Source organism: Pogoniulus pusillus, chromosome 32, assembly GCF_015220805.1.
Source record: "Pogoniulus pusillus isolate bPogPus1 chromosome 32, bPogPus1.pri, whole genome shotgun sequence".
In the NCBI taxonomy this organism is placed as follows: Eukaryota; Metazoa; Chordata; class Aves; order Piciformes; family Lybiidae; genus Pogoniulus; species Pogoniulus pusillus.
Window position 1 is genome coordinate 9,926,628 of NC_087295.1, and position 19,195 is coordinate 9,945,822.

Below are 19,195 nucleotides of genomic sequence, written 5' to 3' on the forward strand. Positions count from 1 at the left end.
ATCCTATGAGTTAACCTATCAAGAAATAGCACTAAGCTTGTTTCTTGTTCATTCTACAAGCAAGGTTTCTGAACAATGACAAGAGACTTTCTGAAGTGTGTTTGACTATTCTGGTCTTCATTTGATTTGTTACTGAGTCAGCATACTCTTCTCTGATGGCAACCTTGTATTCCAGTATCCCAGTATCACATTATCACAGGCTTTAAAGAATATAATGACTTACTGTGGTCTGTTGTCTGTGTTTTGGTGGTAAATGTGTGTTTACTGCACTCATGATATTTACTTCTTTCTCAGTTTTCCATGTTTTCATTGCCTTAATGGTCTAAGTTAATATTTCACTTTATTGTATAAGTGGTAAAACATATTCCATAGTAAGAATGAATAACCAAATAACAGATCTTTACTATTTGATTTCCAATGAACTGGCATTTGGGTTTTTTTCTGTTCTTAAATCTCACAATGTCCCTGTTGAAGAGAGATTCACCTCTAATTCAAACTAGCCTACAAACACTCTCCCTCTCCTTATAAAATATGCTTGTGTAACCAATTCCTCTTCTTGGGGCATACAAATCTACTGCATTGTGAAATCAGTTTCTCTAATGATGCAGCTGGCAAAGATAAAAACATAATTCACAGCCTGCAACAATTCTAGAGTGCTTTAAGACCCCCTCTCCTTATTCTTGACAGAAGTTTTAAGGTTACTGCTCCATTGATAGATAACAAAGTTATCTATCACAGATAGATGAGGGAAATGGGGTGCAAGGGGGCAGAAAGAACTGCACCTTCTGAAACTTTGGCCTGCATTAAAATAGTATTCAGTGGGGCTAGGTGGCATATCTTAAATCAAGAGTCAGCAGTTTCCTTCTCCCAGCAAAGAAGTTTAGCTTTGCTGGGGATACACCATTTCCAGTGTATGGCCTCAAGTGCAATGCACGTTTCTTTGGCTTAGCATCTTAAGTAGGTGATATTTTCAAGAGCATTCCCTCCTCCACTCCTCGCCAAGGCAGGAAATAATATTAATCAGCTTTGCTGAAGTTGCTCTGCTCCATTATTTCAGGTGGGAAGACAAGGTTAAAACTCAACTGAAGGGAAGGCAAAGCTTAGGGAGCAGTAAGGAGCAAAACAAAGGAAAGAGGAAACAAATATGAAAATGAGAGAAAATAAGAATAAAGAAAACATAAAGTATAGAGATCCTGATCAGTAGTAATATTCAGGTAGAGTATTGATTTTTTTAAGGCTTTAAAAGCTCAAATGATTTGGAACACTGAATTAAAGGAAATGTCTAAATAAAATGTTGCTCTGGTTTGTCAGGTAGCATAGTGCAGTGCTGATTAAAGCAGTGCAATTTGGTGGTATAAAATACCTTAATTTAAGATTGTGGTTATGTTTGTGCATTTATCCCAGTCTACAGAGCAGATTTCACAGATGAAATTGGTAAGCCAGGCAAAAGTACATGCTGAGTTGCCAGCAGGAGTGCTTTGGATGTGATAAAGTTTGACAAATGGAAAGATGCCAACATGAGCTTACAATGGAATTCAATGGAATTCCTCTATCTGTTGGTACTTGTGCTACTGTGAGGCTACCAAAGCTTGCTTTTAGGCTTGATTTCCCCTTGTCTCACTTGCCACTTATATGTAGAGGATCAGAACACCCTTGAGCTCTGTGCTGGTAACTTTACCTCTCTGTTCCTTGTTCCAGCTGTGCTGTCAACCTCCTGCTTGTCCTTTATGGATTGGTAGGCAGAACCTTGGTATGTGAATAATAATGACTCTTTAGTGATATTCAGTGATTACACCCCCATGGCTGGCCTGATGATACCTATTGAATCTCAACTTGAAACATCTTTCTTGTGGTATTTGGATAGCCTGGTGAAAAGTGTCTTAGCAATGGCCCTGATAGAATATTCCCACAGCAGAAGCCTGGGCAGAGCTTGGCAGTGGTGGGGAGGGAGTAACTTCAGTGATGGCTGAGGGAACTAAACCATCTGAAATGGCACCAAGCAATTCTGATGGATATTGAGGCATACTCAGCATCATTTCTTAAAGGGGAGGCAAAGAAGAGAAAAGGTTCTGCAAGAGTAGACATTTGCTGTGTGCTTCATCTAATGCATGAGCAGCCTGGCTGGCTGTGGCTGTCTGCTTGAAAATGTAGGAGAGGGATTTGCTGCAGTGACAAGGTGCCAAAGGATGAACAAGACCAGCTACAGCAGCAATCTCACTGGGTGCTAAACTGCAGTTTGGGCACTTGGAAAATCTGAGCTAAAATCTGAAGTAAATGGCCATCGTTAAGTAGGTAAAAAGACCACAAACTAGTGCCTATCTTGGTAAGGGCACAGAATCATAGTATTGTTATGGTTGAAAAGGAATTCTGAATGTATTTGTGATGGTTTGGGTGTTACCCACCCCCCCCCCCCCCCATGAAAATCACCCAGACTAGACTCAGAAAATTGAATGAAGCTTTATATTTGCAGCTTAGTAAAATATACAAGCACATATTCGCAATCTATACAGAAATATACAAGTTAAAAAGTAATACAGAAACACAGCAGCTCTCCTAGAAACCAGAGTGCCCAGGAGGGGCTCCAAACCACCCTTCCACCTTCCTCCCACTCTTCTACCTTATCCCAGACTTGGCCTTACGCTCAAGGTAGTTTGGAGGGTTGGCCAGGGGGGGTTAGGAAGCAGAAGGATTAGTCAGGCAGCAAGTTAGGGTAGCGAGAGAAGTTCATGCAGCCCCAAGAGATAGAAAGCAACTCTGTTACCTATGTTTATCTTCTTCTTCTTATCCATCTCAGCAAGCCTATCAGTGAGGTAGGCATCACCATTGTTTCCTTTTCACAGTCTATCATCTGATTCTTCTCACCAAAACATTTTAGGTAGTTTCACACTAGCACAGCATTTTCTAGAAAGTACTTGGAACCTTTGTAGAAACTGGATTGCGGTTTTGTTTGGTTGTTTTCTGGGGTTTGGGGTGTGTGTGTGTGTGTGTGTGGAGTAGCTCAATGGACAGAAATAGCTTTTAGTTTGGATTTTAGACATTTTAAGCAAAGACTCCAGGTATAATGCCTTTCCACTTTCTTAGATTGCACACATCCTTTATTAGCATGTTTAAGGTAGATGTGGAATTGCAGCTAACTAAACTGACACTGATATGTTACATGGGGTGTGCATACCACTTTAAAATTAAGCTCATTAAAGATAATAGAATGATCCATTGGCAGGCCTTCAGCTCCAGACCTAGAGGTGACAGGCTATTTGGTGAACAATTTACTGAGTGTCTTACTCCCCTCTCCTTCTTAACCATAGGCATTGTAAGTTCATTCTATTAACCTTAATAGGTTTGCTTTCAAAGTGTTTTACTCTGAAGATTTAAAGGTGAACTCCATCATATGTCAGCCTGCAGCTAACTTAAGCAACTAAACTAAAAGAAGAGGCAATATATTTATCTGTGTGCATATTTGTATCTACATCCACAAGTTGTAGTATCTAAAGCACATGAAGAAAGGACATGCTATGATGCTCTTCCCTGTAGGAGTTTCACTGTTCCATAGGGCCTCTCAGGAATTTTTGTCTTTCAATTAAAGAAGCGTTAATGTCTGGCAACTCCAGCTAGTGTCTTTGCATGCACTAGCTGGAAAAGATTGTGCAAGTGTGAGAAGCTTGTTTTCCTCACCTGACAGCTCCAGCTGATATATCCTAGGGCTGCCCTCTGTCCCAGCAGGACCACCTTGTCTGTCCACCTGGGACCCAAAGACAGAATTAGCAAGCCTTGGCAGGTTTAGCATTTGCGTTGGGGGCAGGCTCAGCAGCTTTGATCAGAGTAATGGGACAGAAGAGCAGCCATTATCTTCTCTCTATTGCTGCCTTTTAAGCTGCTCATCAGACAGTGCTGCTGACACTTGAATGAAATTTAACAGAGGTACTGGAGCAGCTGGGAGCCTGCCCTCATTTCCACCCCAGAGATCCCTCTAAGCAGCTCTACCTCATGATGACACTACCCCTGACAGGTTTGGGTCCTTAAATTAAGGATTCAACATTTCTTTCCTTCCTCCAAAGATTGAGAGCATTGGCTTGGAGAGGTCAATTCATCTGTAAATGTCAGCTATCAGTGGCCGCCCTCTTCATCACCCTGACAGTCATCACCACCACCCAGAATGCCATAGGGGCCTTGAAAACCTAGCTCAGTCAGGACAGAATTGACACTGCTGATCTGTGAGCAGCAGCTAGCCCTGTTCTTTTCCTGAGACACTATTCGCCTTCGGATCTCCCACAGCATTAGGCTCATGTTGAGTGCTCTGCAAGCCCAAATGACTGCAGGTGGTTTCTCTCTGCAGTTTTACAAGATCACTTTATTCCTATGGGACAGGGATGAGAACCTCTTAGACTTCCACGTGAAGTTACTGCAGCTTGCTTTCACTCGGATTGCTATGGTATGTGGACCTGGTCAGAAGGGCAGGAAAGCATTCCTCACGCCTCAGCATTCCATCCTATTCCATTTGCTCTCACATCTACTCTAAAAGCATGATATCCATTCCCAGGTGCTGCCTCCTTGTGCCACCTACCGAGAGAGCCATGCTTGCAGGATAGCAGAGTAAGCAAGACCCTGGTAAAGACATAAGGCACTAAAAATACATGTATTCTATGATTATGAGGGGTTGGGCTGTCCTGGAGACATGGTTCTGAGAGGATAAGGTGGAGTGATTCTCCACACTGGCTGTCTCACACCAAGACTAAAAAATCCCCAGCCCTTCCAGGCAGAATGAAGTGCAGGATCTCACTGGACTGATCTCACTTAACTCTTCTGGTGCTGCCAGAAGGGAAGGCCTCTCAGAAACTCCTAGCAACGTTGGTCAAAAAGCTTGCCTGATATTCCAGCAATCTGCAAAGTCTCCTTACTCCATGAAGCCCAGAATATAGGCACAGCTACCACAGCACAATCTGTTTAATGCTGTCCTCAGTGAGTTGATGGCAACTGATGTGAAGAAATGTCCTTATTCCCAAAAGTTATCACTTCAGTACACATTCCTCTTTTCAAAGTTTACCTTGCATCCATCTTCATATGAGAATATTGTTGATTAGCATAATGAATCTTCTCAAAGTGTATAGGATTGATTGATCAACAGATACCATCTGTCCATTAATTAGTCATACAGATTTATTTGTCTCTGGCTGTTGATCCCAGCCTGTGTTAAAAGTCCAGGAACACCTCACTGATGCAGTTATACAGGGAAGGAAGCAAATGCACAGACTGCTACAAACTCATGTCTTCAAGATATCTGAGTTCCTAAGTCACTAGATAAATTTCAGGGTATGGATTTGTGAGACTTGACTCTGTCTACATGTCAGCAGTAGAGAATCATAGAACCATAGAATGGTTTGGATTGGAAGGGACCTCCAAGGGTCATCTAGCCCAATACCCCTGCAGTAAGCAGGGACATTTTCCAAGCCCTGTCGAGCATGACTTTAAGTATCTCCAAGGATGAGGCATAAACTACTTTCCTGGGCAATCTGTTCCAGTGTTCCACTACCCTCATGGTAAAGAACTTGTTCCTGACAACCAAACCAAATCTTCTCTAATTTAAAAGCATTGCCCATTGTCCTATCACTACAGGCCTTTGTAAACAGTCCCTTTACAGCCTTCTTGTAGAATTCCTTCAGCTACTGGAAGGCCACTCTTGGGTCTCCCTGGAGCCGTCTCTCCTCCAAGTGGAACAAACACAGCTCCCTTGGCCTGTACTAATATAATTCATAATATAGCATATAATTAATAAGTTTTACCTCTAGCCTGCTTTACACCACTGCAGGTAGACTGCATTTAATAGTACATGTTTTTGGTGCAATATAATCTCTTCAGACTTGAAACCAATGCAAAATTGGTTCTGTTAACTGTTTCAGGACGTGGCCTTAAACAATATGCATTAGATTCTACCTGCCTGTGTATGCTGGTGGCTATTTGCAGGTTCTTTTTTATCCCTGAATGATTGTACCTTTCAAACTGGTGTTTGAGCTTTAAGGTGGTTGTGGGGACTTAAACTGTTGGCACAGGAGAATCGCAAGGATATAATGTCTGTAATAAAGCATCCCATTTATCTACTGATGCTTGCATTTTTTGAATTATAGAGCACTTAGGCATGTTCAGACAGGCAGCTGAGCTAGCTAAACATTCCCAACCTTATTATTCTGCTTAAATACTGGAATAGGTACCAGAATCAACCATCCCAGCCTGCTGGTTTCAAGTCTGGGCTCATTTTAATGTAAAGCAGTGGAGGGAACAAGAAAATACTCTTAACATTTACATGTTGCATGAATCCTGGTTTCCAGCCTGGTACAAACTGTTCTAGTTTAGCAGTGAAATCAGGCTAGCAGGAGGAACATGTGCCTCCTGCTTTACAAGCAGCTTGTTCAGATTATCACCAAGGGGGACCTCTGAAGGTACTTGGGTAGTTTGGATTCTACCTAATTTCCAATCAAAAAGCTTCAGATACACATTGCCAATTACTGAAATCTGCCACAGCTTTTGAACAGTACCCAAAGTACTTCTAACTCGAGGCAGAGCTATGATGCCTGTTCTGGTGAAGGATGGCAGGAGGGAAAGGACAAAAAAACAACACAATCAGTGATGATGTCTGGCATTACCAGACCAACTGGACTTCGATCTGAGGGAGAGGCTGTCAGTGCCAGAGCCAGGTCCTATGATTTTTTCAGATGAAGTCCTGGAACACCTCTAGACCTTTCAGTCTTAACTAGATTGGGCTACCTGAAAAAAAAGAAAAAACATTGTAAAAGCAACTGATGTTGCTTCAGCTAAAGCAACTAATGGCCAGTGGTATGAGGTGCAGCAAGGCCAAGTCACTACCTGCACTTGGGTCACAGCAACCCCATGAACACTGCGGGCTTGGGGCAGAGTGGATGGAAATCACCTAGCAGAGAAAGACCTCAGGGTGCTGGCCAAGAGATGTGAACATGAGTCTGCAGTGTGCTCAGGTCACCAAGGAGGTCAACAGCATCTTGGCCTGGATCAAAAATAGTGCAGTCTGCAGGACCCAGGAAGTGACTGTCTCTCTGGACTCACCACTGGTGAAGCCATATTTTGAGTGTGGTTCAATTTTGGGGTCTCACTACAAGCAAGTCCATTGAGGTGATGGAACTTGTCCAGAAAAGGGCAATGAGCCTGGTGAAGGGCCTGGAGAACAGGTCTGGTAGGAAGCAGCTAAAGGAACTGAGTTTTTGTTGTTTTGTTTTTGTTTTTTTTTTTTGTCTGGAGAAGAGGAGGCTGAGGGGAGACCATCTTGCTCTCTACAATTCCCTGAGAGGAGATTGGAGTGAGGTGGGTTTTGGCTTCTCCTCCCAAGTAACAAGTGTTAAAAAGAAATTACTTCAGGTTGCATTAAGAGAGGTTTATATTAGAGATTCTTCACTGAAAGGTTCTCAAAAACCCTGGAGTAGGCTTCTGAGGGAGGTGGTTGAATCCTCATCCCAGGGGTGTTTAAAAGACAGAGACGTAGTGCTGAGGGACATGGTTTAGCATCCGAGTTGGCAGAGTTAGGTAATGGTTGGACTCGGAAGTCTCAAAGGTCATTTCCAACCAAAACGAGTCTATGATTCTATAATGCTATTGTAAGTTAGCCTTGGCCATACATCTGTACCAGGCTGTGCAGAGACTCAGCATCCTAAGGAAGCACAGCAAACCCTGCAGGCTTTTAGCCCTGTTGTATAAATCCCACTTAAATCCCCTTGCACTGGTGACTTCCCTCCTCTTTCCTTGCTAAATCCCAGGAGATATTCTGAGTAAATATAAGCTGCTGCTCTCTTTATCCCACTTCAACTCATCCCTCCTGATCAGTTTTTTGTCTTGCTAAGTGCAGTGCTAGTCATGTCATAACTGCTCTTAGAAGCTGTCCAACTGGCTGCTTCCCTGAATAGTTCTCTTAAAAAAGAGGGAGCTGTTTGGAGTCTGAGAAGTATATAGAAGAATATATATGAACTGCCGTTTCTCTATACAGAGGCCAAACCTCAAATCTGTACGAAATTAAGGGATAGTTTAGCAGGTAAGAAACATGTCTGGCTGGCTAGCTTACAGAGGAGGGTTGAAAGTTCTGAGCACTCCTTCAGTCTTTCTTGCCAATCATTCTGAAACTTCCTCTGTCAGACAGCCTCATCTGTCACTCAGGCATTACATCTGCTTGCCTGTTTATGTTCTCACTTAGGGTTGAGGTCACCTGCCCTCCTTTTAGCTAATCTGATGAGACAGCAGTAATCAAAGCACAAGTTCAGTGCTCCTGGGATGTCTTTCTTGAACAGCCTCTCTATAGGTTCTCCTGCAAACCCTGCAAAGTAATGCAAGCACATGAAGCTAGAGGAAAAAAAACAGGTTTGGGTTGGTCTGAGAACTATTCCTGAATCTTTATGCTACCTGGAAAATCAGGCATAGTATTTGCTGAGGAATTTCCTGTGCACGATGAGGAAAAAACTGTGGCTGGTTCATTAAATAGTAGCCCTTCACTGGAAAACTCAACTGATGGCCTAGCAAAGAGGTAAAAATATAAAAGATAGAAAAGGTAGGTGAAAGTTCTTTTTCAAAAGGGTAGATCAGTCTTCTGCTTGCTGTCCTTAAAGGACTATCCATAAGAGAATGTGCCGGGACGTGTGGAATTACCCATTTTGCCTCTCTGAAACTTTCTCTGTTAGACATCTTTGTTAGATTGAGAAACAATATTAAGTAACCACCAGGTCCTTCCTTAGAGATCAAGTGCATTTTAGCATCCTCTGAAGCTGCTCCTGTGGAGCTGGCTCTTTTTAAGAGCTTCACATCATGGATGAGAAGTTCACACCTGAAAGAAAAGGCAATGAAAGCCAGCCAGAGTTCAGGGAGAGAAAGCACATCTGACCGGTTTGCCCCTTGCTTAGCTGTGGAGTGGGCTGGCAGTTTACCTCACGTTGCAGGCTCCTGGGCTCCTTTGAAAGGATTTAAAGGATAGCAGTGCCAGCCTCCTCTCTCTCAAGACTGATCTCTCTTTGCAACGCTACTGTTGTGATACATCATGCATTACAACGATTAGCATAGAGAGCTACAATTACTGTTTGCAGCAATGCCTGGGAGAGGATTGCCTGGAACCCTAAGCCTGACACAGGTGGAAGAGCATCCTGTCAGACATGAAGAGGGTGGAGAGATGGAAATTGTTATACTTACAGAAAAAGAAACCAAAGAAACAAACCAAACCAACAAAACCAAAGACAAACTCCCAAAGCAAAAAACCCCCAACCAAACACCAAAGCAAACAAGAGGAGATAGCTAATTGAGAGGATGAGAGCACAGGCCAACTGCGTGGTCGTCCTCATATCTCCCTTCTTGGGATGGAGGGAAAGACGCTTCTTCCTAATGCTGGCTGTTCTTGACCTCCTTAAAGAATGATGCTGAGATGATACCAAAGTCCTAATAGCCTTTGAAATTCAAGTTCTCAAGGGAGAGAGAAGAAAATTTTCAAACACAGAAGTGCTACAAAACATTTTGCCTGTATAGCATAAATGACAGTAATCTCTTAATGCCCTTAATATCTTTTCCCTGTTTCCCAACAAACACTCATTTCTCTGTCAAAACATGAAGGTTTCCAATGCTTCTGAATTTGTATCAGGCTCTGTAGACTAAAATTGCTTGTAGAGTGTGATCTCTTAGAGGTGGCTGGGCAGCTTATCTGGAATATCCAGAGCAAAGGCTTACAGCATTCCAACTGCAGGTGTACCTACGTCCATTTCAGACTTAGAATCCTTAAGGTTGGAAAGGATCTCCAAGGTCATCAAGTCCAACCATCACCCCACACCACCGTACCCATTTAAACACGTCCCCAAGTGCCATGTTTATAAGTCTGTTCAACACTTGCAGGGGTGGTGACTCCACTACTTCCCCGGGGAGCGTGTTCCAGCCTTTGATAACCCTCTCAAGGTGCAACTCTTCTCTTATCCTCTTCTCTTATCGCTTTCTCCTAGGGAGAAAAGACCAACACCCTCCTGGTTCCAACCGCCTTTCAGGTGTTGACTTGTGTCATCAGGCACGGTAAGGGTGGCCCAACCTCACCTGAACGCTTAGGTCTCTTACATGATGTTGATTGAAGCATGAATCCCCGACTGTGTGTGCTGAAGCGTTCGCCTCGCTTCCCTCCCCCCTCCCCGGGAGCCTTTCTCGGCATTCGTGCTGCCTCTTTCCGAGCAGCTCGGAAACGAGACCTCGTCTCCCGCGGCAGGCTGCCTCGGCGGCAGGCGCCCCAAGGACCAGGCGAGCGTTTGGCGGAGCCCTTGGGGCGCTCGGCTGCCGTGCGGCCGCGGGCTGTGCTCCTCTGCTGCCCTCTGCTGCGGGGCCCGCCGCGCTCTTCCCGCGCTCTCCCCGCGCCGCTCCCGCCGCCGGGCCGGGCCAGCAGCCCAGCGCCGAGCTCTGTCGCCAGGCCGGGGACACAGGGTACGATCCGTGCTTTGCGGCCTGGGGAGCTGTGCCTACAGCAGGAGCAGATGGTTGGGGTAAGGGTAGCGGCAAAAACCAGGGTCGGGCCAGAAGGTGGAAACACCCCAGAGACACATCGTGAGAGACAGGGCGCTGAGGGACCTCGGCATCAGGACTGACTTCTTCAAGGGTGGGTAGCAGAGCTTTGCAGCAGGCTGCCCAGAGGGGTTGTGCAGTCTCCTTCTTTAGAGTCTTGCAAGACCCACCTGGATGTGTTCCTGTGTGACCTACCCCAGGCAATCACGCTTTCTCAGGGGGTTTGCACTCAAAAGATCTTTGGAGGCCCCTTCCAACCCCTACCACGCTCTGATTCTGTGGTTTGACTGCAGTGCACTCTGCACAAAACACTATTTATCAGGCTCCTGCATTTTATGCCTGAACACGGTTTGTTTCCCAGTTAGGAATAAAAAAGAGGTTTGAAACTGTTTATAGAACAAGCTTTGTGACAATGCTCGGGATCAGCACAGTAATTTGAATTGAAATTTAAGCTGTGTCTGACAGAAAACGGTTACAAATTGTCATGAGCTTGGGCGGCTTGTATTATCTCAGCAGCTCTCAGGTTGGGGCTCCCCAGGGTAAGAGGGACAAGCATCTGCTGGGGAAGGCCCAGTGGAGGGATACAAGCATGATTAGGGGACTGGAGCAGTGCCGTAAGAGGAGAGGCTAAGGGACCTGGAGCTGCTTAGTCGGCAGAAGGCAAGTGTGATGAGGCCGGCAGTGCTCAGCAGGAGCAAACACCCGAGGGGCGGTGGTAACGGCTGGGCACAGCCCCGTCAGGGCTGGGGAGACAGGGCAGAGCTGCACATCTGCTAGCGAGGCCGCACCTGCCCGCAGCCCTTTCACTTTCCATCTCTCTCCCCCCAGGGCCTGCACGCTGGCTGCCGGAGTTCTGCATTAGCTCCCCCGCTTCCCCCGTGCAGATGCCGCAGCCACCGCTCCCTTCCTCTTCCCCCCTTTCCCGCTGCTGAATCCACCGCCGAGCAGCGGATGGCAGGGGCGATCGATTCTCTCGGCTTTCCTCTCGCCCCGGCCCGCTCGGACGCACCACCCCGGGGGCGGGTGCTGGGAGCAGGGCGGGTGCTGGAGCAGGCCGGCTGGCCGCAGGTGCTGGGGGAGCGCTGCAATCCCCAGGCTCCGGTCCGCGGGGCGCACGCTGCGGCTGCGCAGCCTTGGCTGCTCCGCAGGGAGAAGGGCAGGGGACGCCGCCGAGCCCTGTGTGCCCCCCCCGCGCTGGTCTCGGCGTGTTTGTTGTGTGCCCGGGGCCATGGAGCGCGCGTTCACGCCGCTGGATTGCCTCCTGCCCGCCGGTACGGTACCGCTCACCCCTTGCTATGGCACACGGCGCCACCGGCCCGCCGGGAGGGGAGGGGGGACGGCCAGGCAGGCGGAGCGGTGGGCGGTGCTCTCGGGGGCAGGCTCCTGGCAGCAGGTTTCTGGCCACGCTGCGAGCCGTGCTCGTTAGCTGTGCAGGGCGAGTGTGTCCCCTCCCGGCGGGTGCCCGGGAACGCCGCCGGCTCTGGCAGCCTGTGCGAGCTGAGTATTAAACCCCCTATGGTGTAAGCGGGGTAACCGTGTGTCGGCGTGGCCATGCGGGAGGAGCTGCCCGTGTCCGTTCAGTGCTAGCTGGCTTCTAGCGCGGCACGACTTAGGTTGCTTTCTTTTTTGATCTACCAATTTCCTACTGTTGTAACTAAAGCTGTGACTCTTTGGGTTGTGAATTTGTAATCCCTTTGGATTTAACCGATGTTTTCTATTAACTTGCCACGGTGTTGGCAAGACTAAGTGCTCCACTGGAGCGTGTCTTGGTGTAGGGACCTGTGCCCTTGGTTTACACCATATACTTCTGGCCTCACCCATGGTGCCTCCTATCTCTGTGGGCTTTCAGTTCTGCAAGGCAAAGCTTTGTGGCTGTTGTTTTTTCCAATCTCTTATTGATTGTTCCACGATTTTTATTTTTGAGACCAAATAGATGGGCATTACTGATGGCTATGACAGAATCGTCGGGGTTGGAAAGGACCTCAAGGATCATCTAGTTCTGACTCCCCAGACTCGGGGAGGGACGCCTTCCACTAGATCAGGTTGCCCAGAACCACACCCAACTTGGTTTGGGGCTTCCACCATCTCCTTGGACAACTGTTTCCAGTGTCTTACTACCCTTATGGTGAAGAACTTCTTCCTAATGTCTAATCTAAATCTGCTCTTCTCTAGCTTGAATCCATTCCCACTAGTCTCATCGCTACCTGACATGATAAAAAGTCCCTCACCAGTTTTCCTGCAGGCCCCCTTAAGATACTGGAAGGCCACAATGAGGTCTCTTTGGAGCCTTCTCTTCTCCAAACTGAGCAACCCTGACTCTTCCAGCCTGTCATTAACTTCATCCTCTCAAAGACAGAGCACCCATAATATAGACAAACTCAGCTAAGCACTTTTTAAACTGTTTGGAATAGACACCTTCACTACCCTTTTGCAGTATCTAATTCAGTAGGGCCCAATTTACTATTCAGTGATACCATTATAAACAATAAATATTTTTATGTTTCTATAATGTGATTTTTAAAGCTGCATAAGAACCATTTTGGCATAGCAGCTCAATTCCACCTTGCAGTGCTCTGTTCTGGCACCATGACTGAAGCTGCCACAGTGAGAAGCATGTTATTTGTTTACTAGTGAGAGCTGGAGGAAGCTTTTTTTGCACCTAACAGTTTAAAAGCATGTTTAGACCCTTCCAGGTTCTTTTTTTTTTTGCCTTTTCCCCCCCTGAATTGGGTTTGACTCTTACTTTCCACAAACTTTTTCAGGATGTGTTGGGAGTTAGTAACAGGTGAAGGTCTTCTGATGATATTCCTCCCAGACATGCATACTTGACTCTAGGTATGTCTTTTGAGATGTGTCGTTACTTTGGGACAAAGAAATGAGCACAGAGGTGAGATTTTCGTAGGTTAACTTTGATAGGTTGCAATATGAGGGCCTGTTGCATTAAATAAAGTGTATCAACTGTTTTAGTTTGAGCCTAGCTGAGATATTTAGGTGAGAAGAATTAGATTATAGGCTGTGAAGAGAAAACAAGGGTGATGTGTACTTCATTCATAGACTTGCTGAGATGTATAAGACCAAGAATATAAACATAGCTCAGGGAGTCTGTCTCTGGGGCTGCATTAACTCTGTCTAACCTAACTTTCTGCTTGACTACTCCATCTGCTTCCTAACCCCCCTGACCAACCCTCCAGACTACCTTAAATGTAAGGCACAGTCTGGGGTAAGGTAGAGTGGTGGGGGAAAGGTGGAAGGTTGGTTGGGGGCCCCTCCTGGGGACTCTGGTTTCTTGGAGGGTTGTTCTGTTTCTGTATTACCTTTTTAACCTGTATATTTCTGTATACATATTGTAAATATTTGCTTGTATATTGTGCTAAGTTGTAAATATAAAGCTTCATTCAATTCCCAGATGGACTGAGCTTAGTCTGGGTGATTTACAAAGTGTAGGCAGTTGGGTAACACCCAAACTATCACATCAACTTACTAAGAATATATAGCAAGCTGGTACAAAAACCTGCCTTAAGTGTTTACCCCTGGGGAAGAACAGGCATTGCTATTTATATTCTAAGCTAGGTGCATTTTGCATACATTTGTGTGATGTTGGGCTGCCATATGTCCCCAGTTTCCAGGAGGCTGGTTGATTGGGGGTTTTTGTTTGTGTTATTTTGTGGGGTTTCTTTCTTTCTTTGGTTGCATCTGTTTGGAGTTGAAGATTTGGCACGTTTGCAGTTTTCATCCTTGTCTGCCCAGAGTTTTCAGCTGAGTGCCCAGAAGCCTGCTTGTAAAGAAATGGTTTGAGCAAGTACACAAATTGCCATGTTTTACAGCGTAATGTGCCTGTAAAGTGCACAGTGGTATTGCATCTGGAGCCTCCTCATCATTGCAAACATTAATTACTGGCATTTCAGATTGCTTTAGCCTGCTCAAAGTATGCAAGGTTGAGCAGATTCAGTTGGTGGTTCCACAGTTTAAAATCTGATATCCTGCTTAGAGAACTCGGAAATAAGGTTTTCAAAACTGGGTAGGTGCAATAAGGCTCCAGAATTATTCTTGAAGAACTGCTAGTAGTTTTTTGCACTTTTTCTTTCTCAGTGGAATTGGTATTTAAGTGTCAAAATGATACAAAGCTACTGGGTGTGGGATATGATGCTTCTTAGGGTCTAGATGTGAGGTTGCAGAATAAACTCCTGTGAGGATGCTGAAGAGTACTTCAAGTATGGACATGTTTTACCTTCAATAACATAAAATGTACAGCAGTGTATGTAATGTTTCAGGTTGCTTTCTAAAGCCCTGTGCACAGTGGTATGTTATGATAGGGGAAATGAAAATGTTATCACTTTTGTTTCTGTGATTCTGTGTTTGGAGAGTGTGCTAGTTTGAGCATAGCTGGGATATTTTGGTGAGAATAATTAGATTATAAGATGTGAGAAGGAAACAATGGTGATGTCTGGTTCACTCATGGGCTTGCTGAGATGTTTAAAAGCAAGAACACAAACATAGGTAACAGAGTTGTGCTCTGAGGCTGCATGAACTTCTTTCTCTAACCTAACTTGCTGCCTGACTAATCTATCTGCTTCCTAACCCCCTGGCCGACCCTCCAAAGTCACCTTGAACATAAGGTGAAGTCTGGGGTAACATAGAGGAGTGGGGAGAAGGTGGAAGGGTGGTTGGGAGCTCCTCCTGGGGACTGTGCTTTCTGGGAGGAGTGTTGTGTTTCTGTTTTATGTTTTTAACTTGTGTATTTCTGTCTATAGCTGTATAGATTATAAATTTCTGCTTGTATGTTCTGCTAAGCTGTAAATATGGCTTCATTCAGTTTTCCAGAGCTAGTCTGGGTGATTTTTCTTAAGTGTGTGTGGGGAGGAAGCTGGTAACACCTAAACCATCACGGAGGGGTTTTGGTGGTTTGGTTTGATTTTTGTTGTTTTTGTTTGTTGAGTGTTCAGAAATTATGCTGAGATATGGAATGAAATAAAACAGATTTGGAACCTAATATTGGGTACTAGAATTGGAATTTCAGGGCCCTATGTGCCTTGGTGGTTTTAATCAATGTAGTTAGAGTGAGTTCTTGTTCAGATGACAGACTGTGCGTGTCCCTCTGTAGCACCTGACTGGTTCATGTAGCAAATACTTGAGATACCCTGCTAAACTAATGTGCTCAGAGGCCTGGAACATTATTTGGTTATTCTTCCCCTGTGCTCAACACTGGTTGGGCCACACTTTGAGTCCTGGGTCCAGTTCTGGGCCCCTCAATTCAAGAGAGATGTTGCAGTACTGGAAGGTGTCCACAGGAGGGCGACAAAGCTGGTGAGGGGCCTGGAGCACAGCCCTGTGAGGAGAGGCTGAGGGAGCTGGGGGTGTGCAGCCTGCAGCAGAGGAGGCTCAGGGCAGACCTCATTGCTGTCTACAAGGGAGGCTACAGCCAGGTGGGGTTGGTCTCTTCTTCCAAGCAACCACCAGTAGTACAAGGGGACACAGCGTCAAGTTGTGCCAAGGGAAGTACAGGCTGGATGTTAGGAGGAAGTTGTTGTCAGAGAGAGTGATTTGCATTGGAATGGGCTGCCCAGGGAGGTGGTGGAGTCGCTGTGCCTGGAGGTGTTGGCAAAGCCTGGATGAGGCACTTAGTGCCATGGTCTGGTTGATTGGCTAGGGCTGGGTGCTAGGTTGGACTGGATGATCTTGGAGGTCTCTTCCAACCTGGTTGATTCTATAGTCAAACATCTGGAACACTGTTGAAATGGACCATGAAACAGCAAGAAAGCTCTGTGTTACTCTGCTTAGCATAGTTTAGAATGGGTGACAAGGTAGAATTTGAAGTGAGGTTGCACTCAGAATATCGCATCCTGAAATGTGAATTTTTATTACTGCATGAAATGAGACCATTTAGAAGGCTCATAGAAGTACACCCCAAAGTTCTGTATGTTTCTGTGACAGGGTAAGGCCGAGGCTTCACAGGGCAAAGCAGTGGTGCAGCTGCTGTAGAAAGCTTATAATCAGTGATGTCACCCCATAACCTGTGAATCATGACAGGAGTAGCTTGCTTTCTTCTGGAGTATCCTTTGATAGACTCGACATTTCCCTCCTGCTGTTCCTAGCCTTTTCTTGCACTGTCATTGCCTCCTGCTGCTTGTCCCAGACTGTGCTGCAGGTGCTTCTACAGAGAGACAAGTGTTTCTGTTTTTTGGGTTTTTTTTAACACCACAAACTTCAGGAGCTGAGTGTGCTGTGGTGTAGTTCATGTGACTGCTTAATAGCAGTTGTACTGCAGCACCCTCTTATAAGGTTGCCCCTGAATACGCCTTTAAGAAAGGCAGCGTGATAGTTCTATAAGCTGTGTTTCCTCACAGGCAACATTTCACATTCTGTGCCATGATGTGGCCTGGGTTCTTACTTATCTCCAGGTGTGATTAATGACGTTTTTACTTTGCACAGTCCTTAAAATGCGACTCATTATTGTTTTTCCTCCACTGATAATCCAACACCTCCCATTAGGAATGTCTTGTTGAGGTCGAGGGACTGCAAAGCAGAAGCAAACCTTCTGCTTTCTTTGCCTTGCAGAGGGTTTGTTGCAGCTGTCTTTCCTCTGACTGGCAGAAGCCAGTAGTACCCGTGAGGATTGGTTCCACCCACCCCCACTATCCCACGCCTTGAGTATTACGTGACCTGTGCTGCTTTGAGAGCTTGTAGTGGTTAAGACATGATGTGCTGAGAAGAGGGTTTGCTAGCTTCATCTCACTGAGGCAAAGTCACCTACAGGACATGAGAGACACACCCATGACAAATAGGACAAGTACTGCTTTGGAATTGAGCGGGTATGCATGGTTGTGTCTGTCCGGTGAGACCATAAGCTTCTGCATTCAATGTAAAGAGAAGAAGAGGAAGCAGTGATATGCTGGGAATGCTCTTCTGTCGTTCTGGAAGCCTTATTGTCTCTTATGTGCTATGTCTTCTCCTGGCATTGCTCCTGACTATAACCAAGTTACTTCTGAATGGATTATAGCATCACATGCCTTTTTGAATGCCTGGGGCTTAAAGTCCTCGTTAGCATTGCCTTTTCTCTACTAGGAATTGAATGGCATTTGTAAAACAGTGACACGTTTGCCTTTCACTGAGTGACCTCCACCATCACATAAGCATCAGTAACCATCTAATGCCCTTATGCTACAACTCAGCGTGGTCTCTGTGATGCAAGTCTCATGGACAAAATTCTGTAGTAGAAATCAAGACAGGCACAGGGTTAGGAAAACAACTTGATGGTCTCTGATAGCTGTTGAACGTTAAAGACATATGGAAAATGGAGTCTCAGGCTATTGTATTGCTCTGTAGTTTTTTCAAGCTGTGCCGCTGCTGTTGGGTCAGAGTAGTGAAGTTTTTCAGGTGAATCAGGTTGTTCAAAAGCTCCCAGTTCACTGAGGTTGAAAAATGGTAGCAAGGGTGTCAGTCTTGTGGGACTATTCCTCCATGAAATTAGCAAGCACTTCTATATGGCCGTTGCATTGTTCTGTGTTAGTGGAAACACATTTAAAATGCTGTATTTAATATCAGTGGTGCTCTTCGTTTCAGGTAGATGGTAACAACTTTCATAGAATCTTGGAGTTGTTTAGGCTGGAAGAGACCTTTAAGGTCATTGAGTCCAAGCTTTAACCTCACACTAACAAGTCTGCTGCTAAACCATGTTCCTCAGCACCACTTCTACATGTCTTTTAATCACCTTCAGGGATGGGGCTTCCACCGCCTCCCTGGGAAGCTTGCTCCAGGGCTTGACAGCCCTTTCAGTGAAGAAATAATTTTGAATACACAACCTTAGCCTTCACTGGTGCAACTTGAGGCTGTTTCCTCTTGTCTTGTCTCTCCTTACTCTGGAGTTTCTGTGTGATTCTCTGAAATTGTGTGAAAACAGACCAACATCCACCTGGTTCCAACCTCCTTTCAGGTAGCTGTAGAGTGCTAGAAGCTCTTTTTTCAGCCTGCTTCGTTCCTCTGAGTTACCTGGGACGCTTCAGCTTGTTTTTTGAGTTAGCTGTGAATATTCAGCCTGGGACCCTGCTCCTTACTAATTGGCTCTGCTTGGTCAGCAGTTGTTCTGTGAGCTTGCATGGATTTCTTCCAGATACACTTATGAGTGGAATATTACAGCTAGCATTTAACAGACAAAATAGTTGTTAACCTCACTGCTTTCTGTTAGCTCTTTAATTCCACAAATTGATCGCTTTTTGAAGCTCTGATTTTTTTCCCCCCATGCTTTATGTGCAGGTGTGTTATTTGAAGTGGGGCACCAAGCCATCTTCAGTCGTTTGAGCTAATTGGAAGATGAGTATGCACTTACTTGCTGTACACACACATCCAGCCCTGTTTGGGAATCAGTTGATGCTGGAGCCTCTCGCTGTTTGCGTGGATGAGAGATTCTCATCTCTTGCTGTCTTAGTGCACTGATAGTTCTATGTCTAGCAGTAATTAGTAGGGTGTAGCTGGCTTTCTGTTGGATGGGTGAAAATGGTGGAGGGTGTAAAGAGGAGCTTAAAAAACAACCAACCAACAACCCACTCACCCCACCCCCTCCCAAAAAAACCCAAACCAACCAAACCAAACCCCCTAACAAGCAAACAACAATCTCAAAAAAACCCCACCCTAACCAACCAACCAAAAAAAAAAAAGAAAATAACAAGGAAAA

General features: G+C 45.5%; 1 protein-coding gene and 1 long non-coding RNA gene across 2 annotated transcripts in view; both read left to right on the top strand.

The window, feature by feature from the left end:
- LOC135189493 (uncharacterized) overlaps positions 1 to 10,052 on the top strand; it is a 59,646-nt gene extending 49,594 nt beyond the window's left edge. Inside the window, exon 3 of the long non-coding RNA XR_010308105.1 lies at positions 9,984 to 10,052. This is a non-coding gene — a long non-coding RNA (uncharacterized LOC135189493). The remainder of the gene's footprint in view (positions 1 to 9,983) is intronic.
- Positions 10,053 to 11,579: 1,527 nt separating this feature from the next.
- TPK1 (thiamin pyrophosphokinase 1) overlaps positions 11,580 to 19,195 on the top strand; it is a 353,276-nt gene continuing 345,660 nt past the window's right edge. The window contains exon 1 of the mRNA XM_064169937.1: positions 11,580 to 11,798. Within this exon, the coding sequence (XP_064026007.1) occupies positions 11,756 to 11,798 (43 nt within the window). The 5' untranslated portion in view covers positions 11,580 to 11,755. The remainder of the gene's footprint in view (positions 11,799 to 19,195) is intronic.